We start from the raw sequence: 12,052 nt of genomic DNA, 5'->3' as shown, positions 1-12,052 counted from the left end.
CCAGAAATAGACAATTAGGAGTGAAAGTTTAAATATATTTTCACTCGCTCAAACACAAACATTCTAATAGGGATTGTTTTCCCCTGACTGCAAGCGAAGTGACAAGGTCGTTGCTTCGAGACTCTACCAGAGAACAGTGCAGTGAAGACGCAACAAACTCCTCCCGTCCTTCATGGACACACAACTGTTGCTGTTGACTTTTTTCGGACTGACTGAATTTAAGTGTGGTAATAAGTACTGTATATGTGCTTTACTATGCTGTTGTTTTCTCACTACAGACTGGACCAGCCTCAATAGGAGTCCAGTCTGAAATCGATTTTTTTTTTTTGCTCATCCTCCCCCAGCGTCTACCTTTTTCCCCACCTTTTACGGGGCGCTTACAAATTAAATTTTCACCACAAAAAAAGGATACCATACCATAACAAAATGTGAACTAGAAATGTGGAGGATACATTTTTAAAACACTTTTGCTTTGTTCAAAACACGCTATTTGTGATTTTCCTCGATTTGTGACGTTCACCAACCAGTAACATTAGTAAAAAGATTTTCATAAATGATAGAGGTTTTTATTTTTCCTAGCGGCAGTTGTAGTCCAAATAAAAAGATATGCACCACAAGTGTCCAAACTTTTTTACTCAGAGGCCACATTGGACTAAAAAATTTTGGCAGGGTGCCGAAAGCCAACTGCAAGTAAAGTAACAATATATACAGTATATACACACACACACACACACACACACACACACACACACACACACACACACACACACACACACACACACACACACACACCGTATATACAGTAGCCTATACATACTGTATATATGTTTACCTATATACATATATTAATATATGAAATTAATACATAAATACACTCAATGTATATACAACATATATACAGTTCTGAAGTTAGTGTACTTCTATAGATTTCAAATATATGTGTAATGTAATTAGATGAGCATCTAAATAAATTTGGTATCAAAATCACTACATTAACATCAGGTTTTTTTCAATTATTATTTACTGTGTGCTTTTTTCCGAGTGATCTGTGATCCCGTTTAAACAGCTGTTGTGTGCTTTAAGTTTTGCAATGCTTTAAGTCTGCATACTAATCTCATGCCAAATTCAAATTTAAGAGGGAAGCTTGCGAAACATGTAAGAATACAGTACAACCTGCGGTCAAGCCATATTTTCAAGGCTAACCTCCAATATGCTGTATTGTGCGCGCACACACAAACACACAGACAGACATGCATAATACAGACATGACAATGCACAGCAGAGCGTTGATTGTGACGTAACAACAATCTTTTGTACCAAAATAACACTTTAGTTAACATTAACTAAAGCAAGCTGAAACAGACTAAACAACACCTAACTTCAACATTAACCCCTCTGCCCCCACATCAGACACAAACAAACAAACAAAAAAAACAAACGTTATGAGATTGAAAATTAAAAGTATGTTTAAAGTTCGACAACTACCTTCCCTGAACACCTCCTCTAAGTTTTGAAATCAACCAGCAATATCAAGCAGCTAAAATGTGCCAAACAAGTGTGGAGAGAGTGTTTTGTATATCATCCATCAAGCACTGTTGTGAATTTATATTTGAGTAATTTGAAAATTATACATAGCGCTTTTCCGCAAAGTTTAATGAGCAGTAGGTGTGTTATGTGTGACCGTGTGTTGACTTTATTTGTTGGTTGTAGTTAATTTACACCATTAGTAGGAAACGTTTTTTGGATTGGGTCATATAAATTGATGCTGTGCTGAGGTCCCTACCAAGTGAAACTCATGGTCATTGATTTTATCTTTGCAACCAAGAGACTGACAAGATCACTCCAATTCAAATCACAATAAACTAAACTTAGGCCCAAACACGCCGCGGTCCAATCTTCTTGTTAAATTTGTGATGTCTTGCGCGCCGCACATTATTCATCAAATGACCCTTTTGGAAACCCCTTGAATACATAATACGACACAATAAACCAAGAGCTATTTATACTTTTTCATATTTCTTGGTCCGCCTGTTGATTAATTTGAGCACTGATACTATCTAACTGGAGGTTTGTATATTGTTAAAGCATGAATAAAGACACTAATACTGGAAGTTTCCTTGTCTCTCATAGCCCCCTGACACCTCATTGCAACCTCTCCGGGGCCCCACCCCAATATTTAAGAAGCACTGCATTGAGACATTGTATGATCTTGTTAAATCCATAAGATAAAATATGATATTCAAAGTCAGCACTCCCTGGTTGCAATTTGGTAAGCGTGTCAGCCAGTGACTTTACTTTGAATTAATGTCTGTCTGCCACAAATTGAATTAAGAGGCAAATTGATTAGCACTGCTTATGGGTCTGTTCACACTAGATTAATATTTAATTTTCTCTGGCAACACAGTAACAGATAACAATAGCTCGGGAACATAAATAAACAATGGACGTGTAAATTGTTTCAAAGAGTTTCAAAGAAAAGAGTGTTTTATCAAGTAAGGTGTTCAAAATTTTTCCCTTAAGGGTCACACAGTAAAAAGTCATAGCATGTATGGGCCATTTTTATAATTTTTTAGTTTGTTATTTAAAAAAATCCCACAAAAAAAACTGCATTATATAATTTAATTTAGACAAAACATTGGGTCAGCTTTGTGTTAAAGGTGAAAAAGTGTACTATTATTAGTTATGGATGTAACAATAAACAGTGTTAATGATAACAGCATTAAAACTCTTGATGGTTATTATTACTGTTTTGAATAAAAATTATCGAATAACTGTGATTTACAGCTACACTTTGATAAACTCACAGACGGACTGGGGCTAGCTCGCTAGCTTTAATGCTAACATGAATACAAGAGACATTAATGTATTTCCCCTTTAAGAAATCACATGCCACAATCTAAACTTGTATAAACACATTTCTGTCTGAACAATTAAGATTATAAATTGTGTACATTCAATCTACAAGCTGAGCTCTCTCAGAACAGAGTGATCGATATATACTTGGGGTGATACGACATAAAGATGTTCTTACGATGCGTTCAAGGTATGCTGAACATAGTATGATGCCACAAAGTCTACCAGCCTACTCTTATCAGTGAAGCATAGGAAACGTAAAAACACAAAATAGTGGGCTTTCTAACAGCAGTTCTATTTATTTTATTTATTTTCATTTGAGTTTTTTGACCCCAGTATGATTATGGTCACAATGATTGCAATATGAATGTTTCAGATTGTTACAGCTACATTACTGGTAGGACTGCAAATCTTTGGGTGTCCCGCGATTCGATTCAATATCAATTCTTGGTGTCACGATTCGATTCAAAATCGATTTTTTTTCAATTCAACACAATTCTCGATTCAAAAAGGATTTTTTCCCGATTTAAAGTGATTCTCTATTCATTCAATACATAGGGTTTCAGCAGGATCTACCCCAGTCTGCTGACATGCTAGCAGAGTAGTAGATTTTTGTAAAAAGCTTTTATATTCGTAAAGGACTGTGTTTTATCAACTCATTGCAATAATGTAAATTTGTTTTAACTATTGAACGAACCAAAAATATTACTTATTTTATCTTTGTGAAAATATTGGACACAGTGTGTTGTCAAGCTTATGAGATGCGATGCAAGTGTAAGCCACTGTGACACTATTGTTCTTTTTTTATTTTTATAAATGTCTAATGATAATGTCAATGAGGGATTTTTAATCACTGCTATGCTGAAATTATAACTAATATTGATACTGTTGTTGATAATATTCATTTTTGTTTCACTACTTTTGGTTTGTTCTGTGTCATGTTTGTGTCTCCTTTCAATTGCTCTGTTTATTGCAATTCTGAGTGTTGCTGGGTCAGGTTTGGTTTTGGAATTGAATTGCATTGTTATGGTATTGCTGTGTATTGTTTTGTTGGATCGATAAAATAAAAAAATAAATAAATACACAATAAAAAAATCTATTTAAAAAAAATGAGAATCGATTCTGAATTGCACAACGTGAGAATCGCGAATCAAATTCAAATCGTTTTTTCCCACACCCCTAATTACTGGTATCACATTTTCTGGTTTTTCTCCTTAAATTTCACTTTTCTCTTTTTTTCTTACAGATGTACTGTTGTTCTGTTTTGTTTGATTTTATTTCGACAATAGGCTGCGGGCCCACAAAACCCCAGCTGTGGACTGCAATTGGCCCCTTGGCCACACTTTGGACACGAGGGTTGCGAATCTTTAGGTGTCCCACGATTCGATTCAATATTGATTCTTGGGGTCACGATTCAATTCAAAATCGATTTTTTTTCAATTCAGCACGATTCTCGATTATAAAAGGATTTATTCCCGATTCAAAAGGATTCTCTATTCATTCAAAACATAGGGTTTCAGCAGGATCTACGCCAGTCTGCAGGCAGAGTAGTACATTTTTGTAAAAAGCTTTTATAATTGTAAAGGACAATGTTTTATCAACTGATTGCAATAATGTAAATTTTTTTGAACTATTGAACGAACCAAAAATATGACTTATTTTATCTTTATGAAAATATTGGACACAGTGTGTTGTCAAGCTTATGAGATGCGATGCAAGTGTAAGCCACTGTGACACTATTGTTCTTTTTTTTTTTTTTTATAAATGTCTAATGATAATGTAAATGAGGGATTTTTATCACTGCTATGCTGAAATTATAACTAACATTGATACTGTTGTTGATAATATACATTTTTGTTTCACTACTTTTGGTTTGTTCTGTGTCGTGTTTGTGTCTTCTCTCAATTAATCTGTTTATTGCAGTTCTGAGTGTTGCTGGGTCAGGTTTGGTTTTGGAATTGGATTGCATTGTTATAGTATTGCTGTGTATTGTTTTGTTGGATTTGGATTGATTAAAAAAAATCGAGTAAAAAAAAATGAGAATCGATTCTGAATCGCACAACTTGAAAATCGCAATTCAAATTTGAATCGATATTTTCCCACAACCCTTTTGGACACCCCTGTAGTAAGACGAAAAAGTATACTTTTTGGTTTTGTACTTTCCCTAAGAACTTTATTAGACGGATTTATAATAGTTAAACATAATCTTTATAATTTCGGGATGTTGTGGTTTGCGAAGCCCTTTAAGGCACTTCTGATTACAGGCTATATAAATAAATTGTGATGAACGATCAAAACATTTCCTCATATAAATTAAGATTAAAATAAATGGCTGACATGAACCACTCAAGCTGATGAGACCAAAAACTGTCGCAAGGCAGTTTCACCAGAGCAAATAAAATATAAAAAAACACAACCTTAAAGAAGGGAACCAAACATTAGTCGAAGCTTTGCTACAGCATCAGGGCTTGTTGCTACAGTATGTGTCTACAGGCTGCTGGCATGATAGCGATTATTCATGGGAAGGTCATTTGTATTCTTCGCGCACACGCACGCACGCACGTACACACACACACTCACACACACACACACACACACACACACACACACACACACACACACACACACACACACACACACAAACACAAACACACACACACACACACACACACGGTGGGTTTTATTCTGACCCACTTCTGCTGGGTTCATTCCATCATGATCAAACCAGAGTGTTGAGAGCATTGGGATTATTGGTTGTCGGGAAGACTAGAAAAAGTGTGTATTCTTCTACAATGTCACATATCCCGTCCGTCTTATTTGCAACATTTTTTTTTGGAAAGTAATCTTACCGTTGGGCCAATTGGACCGATCTCTCCTTGCCCTCCCTTCACCCCAGCAGCCCCCTGCAATGCAAACAGAGTTCCACACGTCAACTGCTGTGAGGGTCCTATAGCGGTCATAACAAGAGGTACCAAGAGACCAAAACCCCCCGAACCATGTTCTCCATAACGATCCATTCCATCATAATAGCTTCAGAGAGTTTTGGACGCCGTCCTACAAATGTCTGGCAGGATATTTGAGCAAAACCTCCGTATACTAGCAGCAGCTTGTTAACTTTGTGCACACACATTAGAGTTGCCACGCACACAACACAAAACAACTTTACCGGAGGCCCTTGAATAGAAAGGCCGCTGGGTCCCTGAGGACCTGACTGCCCTGGTGGTCCAGCAGGGCCTTTCTCTCCCACAGGCCCATGAGGTCCCTATGAAAAAATAATAAGAAAAAGAAAAATGAAGTCAAAATAAAAATCAGATTTTTAAACTTTACAAGTGATTATGGATGATCCCCAGCTTCTACTATCCTCATCACGTCCTTTGTGTCCTTGAGCAAGACACTTCACCCTTGCTCCTGATGGGTTGTGTTTAGGGCCTTTCATGGCAGCTCCCGCTATCAGTGTGTGAATGTGTGTGTGAATGGGTGAATGTGGAAATTGACTACCTTGAATGGAGAAAAGCGCTATACAAGTATAACTCATTTACCATTAGTAACCTTTAAGCTAAAGGGTCAAAACATGAGAACTATTTGGTTAGATGCAATACAAGAGTTGGACTTTGTAAAACGATTACTAAACACAAGGCTTGTTGTATGCGGTGGTGAAGGATTGCTATGTATCTAGGTTTTTAAGTTATTGGAAAAGTGTCAATTTTACATCACCAGTAAAGGTCTACAAGTTATATTGTTAAGATTGACATGTATTTTATTTTTACAAACTGTTAAAATTGAAACTGATAAAAGTCAGAAAATTATGTATCACCTTATATTTGCGATATCCAGCTTATATATATATATATATATATATATATATATATATATATATATATATAGTGTATAAAATATATCTTAGGGGTCTCAAAAAAAATAAATTTTCGAATGAATTGCGATTCTTATTTGTAATTAATTAAAAAAACAATCAAAAATCTATTTTAAGAACAGTCTATAGTTCTTTGTAAAGTCTTGCATGAATATTAACATGTCGGGTATGTGTGCAAAATATGTGTTCCAGCAGAAAGAAAAAGTGTGTATCTCACATAACACATGGTCTTGATCGCAAAAAATATATTTAATCTGTCTTCAGAATTTTGAGAATTGCTCTTGGGTTGACAAATCAAAAGAACATGTTCTAATTGATTTGCTGAAAGACCGCACTACATGCCTGAACATACGTGCCTCAAACAAATTTTCCATATCTCAGACTGAATAGACAGGTGGTGTTCAAAAGTTGGACGTGTTGGTTATAAATTTGCTCCCACATAAATATAAATATGGCAATGGAGATAAAACTGCAGCTCTGGTGACATTATTGTAATTTTACGTCTCATAAACTGATTTGCTTACTCCTTTTTGACTGTCCACAAGTGCATCATCATTGACCTTTGAGATTATATACAGTACACGGTATTTAAATTTGCTTTTGTCTTTTCAAAATTGACCCCTATTGAAAGACCAGCCCGAGTGGGCGATGTTTGACTGGCCTCTTTGTTTGTTCGCACTCCTGAGCGTTTGTTCCATGCTTTGACCACTTGAATAGACAGTATACGGGGGTGTTCTGTCCTTGGAGATGAGGAGTGGAGCAAACATATGTAGAATGTATAGTCAGCAAGTGTGTGAGAACATCGCTGCTGAGAGGCCTTGACCATGTAGTGGGCGTTTTTTTTTTTTCATTTATCCTCCCTTACTTCTTCCTCCTGGGGTTCCTTCTTATCCCTCTGTAGCATTGCACTGGAGCTCCATCACCCTCAAGCTAATGTATTGGAGTCATTAAAACGGGATATAGCCACTTCCTTCATCTGGAGCATATTTAATTGTTTTAATTAAAAACAATAAACAGGTCGAGGTGAAAGCTAAACAGGAATATAATTTTACAATTAGCATCCTTCATTTTATCTACACGACATTAAAAAAATACAGTATTTGTCTTGCTGGTCAGAGGAATCTATCATACAAGCAGCAGGTACCACAACTACATTGTTTGTACCTACCGTCACTCCAGGTTCCCCTCTGTCTCCTCGTGCCCCTCTTATGCCTGGACCACCCTGAAACACACCAATTTATTTAATCAATTAAAGAGCCCCTGACTTTAAAAACAATCTATGTTCTAACAGTAATATGGGTTTATAAGCACCAAACACTAAATAAACATATCATCATCCTCACTTGGTCACTCCACTTTTGAGAGAAGAGGCACTCAAACGGTCGCTTTTCAAGGTCCCAGTTTTGGTGACATCGTTAAAGAAAAAACTTCTTTGGGTTACTAAAAGGACCCTTGGTTCTTTGATAACAGAGTGAGGTGTTTCACTTTGGGATATTGCCATGGGCATGTATCTCTAGGAAAGCTTCAATTACACGTCTGCTCAGAGGAGGACGAAAGGCCCACAACTCCATAGTAAAAAAACAATAAGATGAGCAAACCACCTTTTGAACAAAAGTAGGTTTAGCCACATGCAAACCTTACCAATTCAGAAGCAAATTGCAAACAAGCTGGACTAATCGAGAAAGCCTGCAGGTCACTCACATTCTTTGCTGTGGACAAAGTTAAGAGAAACACGGTCTTCAAACAGACACATTTAATTTCCACAGCATCAATTAGCTCGAATGGATGATGTCAAAAGGCTTCAAATACCATGGACAGGGGGCCTTTGCGGCATGCCCCTTTCAAATGGTGCTGCCCAAAGTGCTTGTCTCCCATGGCCACATGGCAAGCAGAGATAGACACCAAATATATCTTGATTGTGGAAAAAGTCTTCCTTCTTTCCATCAAATCCTGCAGGAAACACAGCGGGTCCACCACTAAGCACTGCAGGGAAATTGTGTTCCTAGAAGCACACCATTCCTCAAAAACATGGTACCTATCCTCTTCGAACAGGAAGAGGATAGGTATCCCATCCGGAGAGAGCACAAACTCAAAAGATCCACGATTTGAGTGGCCATCTGGGTGCGACTAAAAAAACAGTGACAGGCCCTGTCACTGTCCTGCTCCTCCCCCTGCGGTCCCTCCCGCAGACCTTAATGTGCACATCCCAAAAAAAATCTAGCTGTGCTTCAGTGGCAACGCGGACTGCAGAGCTGTGATTGTTAGCTTGTTAATACATCATTTTAGGGGGTTTTGTCCAGTGAAAGCAGAAATAAAATACAACTGGCAATATAGTGGGCTTCACGGTGGCAGAGTGGTTAGTGCGTCTGCCTCACAATACGAAGTTCCTGCAGTCCTGGGTTCAAATCCAGGCTCGGGATCTTTCTGTGTGGAGTTTGCATGTTCTCCCCGTGAATGCGTGGGTTCCCTCCGGGTACTCCGGCTTCCTCCCACTTCCAAAGACATGCACCTGGGGATAGGTTGATTGGCAACACTAAATTGGCCCTAGTGTGTGAATGTGAGTGTGAATGTTGTCTGTCTATCTGTGTTGGCCCTGTGATGAGGTGGCGACTTGTCCAGGGTGTACCCTGCCTTCCGCCCGATTATAGCTGAGATAGGCGCCAGCGCCCCCCGCGACCCCGAAAGGGAATAAGCGGTAGAAAATGGATGGATGGATGGATGGCAATATAGTAACAATAGAGCAAACCAAGAGCGCTTATGGAGAAAATTTGCATACAATACTTCTTTGCCAAACTACAAAGATTGCCTCGAATCTTCTTGGGAGGCAGAGCCCACCTTCGGGAACGTTTTCTCTTCCGGTTTCGAAACAATGTGTACCTTAAAAGTGAGCCATTGTTTAAAAGAAGTTAACAACCACAAATACACACTGGAAGCTCTCTCTCTCTCAGGAAGGTAGTCAATAAGAGTTGTGGTTGCTCACACAAGAAAACACTGCCCCTTAGGGTTTTGGAAGAGAACTGAAAATCACACGCCAGCCCCCTTGGAAGAGTTATAAACGAACCAAGCCGTCGTCAGAGGGGACGCAAACTACGTGACGTGAGAGTATATTCCAGCCTTTAGGCTGACGGGGGGTCCACATGGTGAAGAGATGGATGACTGTCTTGCCGTATCTGCACCTTATTTACTCCACCACCTGTGAATGGAGAGACTACTTTCCATATAGAGGGTTTTCTTATGACAGAAGATCCAACCGCTGGTAGAACACTACTGGGACATGAACCCCTCTTACGGACAGGAAACCCATGTTGCTACATAAGAGCACTGGCTGCACCAGACTGTGTAGGCGTTGCTCCTGGCCTGGCTGCAGTTGCACAAACTATTACCTTGCTGTAATTAAAAAAGTAGTGGTAATAGTGCTTGGTGACAAGGAATCAACAGTGGCTCTAAAACCTCCATTTCATGAACATAAGAAAAAGGCAACAAATATAGAACACCCTGAGAAACGGAACCTGCCTGGGACTACTGAACACAAACTTTGGCCACTCTTGTGTATGAAGGGGTGGGGGGGCAGGGAGGGGATAGAGGTGCGGCTTCTGGTTGCAGCCTCTGCGAAGGAATATTCATCACAAGGTCTCCAATTAATAGTCCAAATTGCTGGTTGACCTACTGACCAGGTGCACGTCCACCTTGTCCCTCGCTCTCTGGCCTCCTTTTCACTGCTGCTGCAGCCGCAGTAAAGTCAGTCTTCTGAACCTGAGGCAAAATGGGGTGCCAATTTCCATTGCAAGCAAACATGAAATAATTCAACCTCCTGCTTCCAGGTGGTTCTGGCTTCCCTTATATTTGCCAAGGCTGTACCAAAGAGGCCCTTAGAGGGGTCACAGGTCACTTCCATGACCTCCATGTCTTGTAGATCACTCAGGCCTAAGACGTTTAGCCACAAGGCCCTCTGAGCTCCATTTTGCTTGGCATAGAAATATTGGAAGAGGCTGACCATGGTGGTTAGTGGTGGTTAGGGTGGGGATGATAGGACACTAAAGGTTCTACCTGTGGGGGTTCAGCTCGCCACAACTCATCTATCTTGTGAATCTCCAACTGAGAGAGAGCAGTCCCTGGTGGGAAGCTGTCTCTTGTCAGGGCTTGTCCAGTAATGTCATCTCCCTTATACAAGCCGGTACAGCTTTGTCTGCTAACAAACACACAAATACCTGTCCCGCAGGGACACTGCTTCTGTTGTACTGGGGTTTCCTTGGGTTGGAGTTGTCGTCCTCCCTTTCCTCAATCCTAACCATGTCGAGGAGGTCAGAAATGGTGTCGCCATCTGCATTCTTAGCTCCTTGGGGTCCTCAAACAGTGGAGGAAAGTCAGAGAGTTCTTTGTCCGCCTAGTTTTGAGTAACTTGGAGAGGATTGTTGTTGTCTGTGGGTTTAGGAGGGGGCTCGAAGAGACACGAGTCCTAACCATCTAAAACAGCCTTTTCTGAGCCGTCTCTGTAGTAGCTTTTTTTTGCAGTGATGCACAGTGAGGACATTACTCGGTGTCCGCCAGCTGAACCTATTTAGTGCACATGCAGGTTATGCATAAAAGATGAAGGCCCTTGCCTGAGATTGAGACCACATAGGATGCATGACACAGGCGGGATACATCCTCTTTAGCCTTTGTGCCTGTTTTTTTTTGTGGGGACCAAAGCTGCCGACATAAGGTTGGAAAGTTGGCTCTCTTGCTGCTGTGTGGTATGAGGCGTCAACAGCGCTTCACACAAATTTCAGGGTTTCCCACTACTGTATTTGACTGTGCATGGCAACATATTAGCCGCCACACCTTACAAATTAGGGTATTTTATGTAAAAACAAAATAAAGTAATGCAATGTATCAGGGGTAGGGAACCTATGGCTCTAGAGCCAGATGTGGCTCTTTTGATGACTGCATCTGGCTTTCAGATAAATCTTCGTTGACATTGCTTAACACGATATTTACAAATAATTCCGCTGGAATTCACAGTGCTAAAAATAACGTTCAAAATATAAAACATTCTCATGCATTTAAATCCATCCATTCGTTTCCTACCGCACCTGTTCAAGATGTCGCATTAATGGTAAGAAGTATTTTATGTCATGACGGGGGGGGTTGCAGCTTGCTGCGGAGTCGTTCTCCCAGGAAGGCAGACGGACTACTCGGGACATGGCATTTAGGTAAAATCATGACTTAATTTAAACTAAAAAAAGATATAAACAAAAATCGCTCACATCGGAGGCATAACTTGGGCTAAGGAAGAAAGCTAACGCAAAAACAGACTATGAACATAAATCAAACAAAACTTACTTGGCA

At 39.6% G+C, this 12,052-nt stretch overlaps 1 protein-coding gene across 3 annotated transcripts in view; it reads right to left on the bottom strand.

Moving 5' to 3' along the window:
• The window catches only part of col14a1a (collagen, type XIV, alpha 1a), a 386,358-nt gene that overhangs the window by 51,561 nt on the left and 322,745 nt on the right, over positions 1–12,052 (bottom strand). For all 3 annotated transcript variants that reach the window (XM_061915882.1, XM_061915884.1, XM_061915881.1), the window contains exons 36-38: positions 7,893–7,946; positions 6,020–6,115; positions 5,703–5,756 (exon numbers count right to left, since the gene is read on the bottom strand). In XM_061915882.1, coding sequence (XP_061771866.1) covers positions 5,703–5,756; positions 6,020–6,115; positions 7,893–7,946 — 204 coding nt within the window. The remainder of the gene's footprint in view (positions 1–5,702; positions 5,757–6,019; positions 6,116–7,892; positions 7,947–12,052) is intronic.

The sequence above is a fragment of the Nerophis ophidion genome, linkage group LG11 (genome assembly GCF_033978795.1).
Source record: "Nerophis ophidion isolate RoL-2023_Sa linkage group LG11, RoL_Noph_v1.0, whole genome shotgun sequence".
Lineage (NCBI taxonomy): Eukaryota > Metazoa > Chordata > Actinopteri > Syngnathiformes > Syngnathidae > Nerophis > Nerophis ophidion.
The sequence above is the reverse complement of the archived record's forward strand: the minus strand, read 5'-3'. Positions and strand labels throughout refer to the sequence as shown.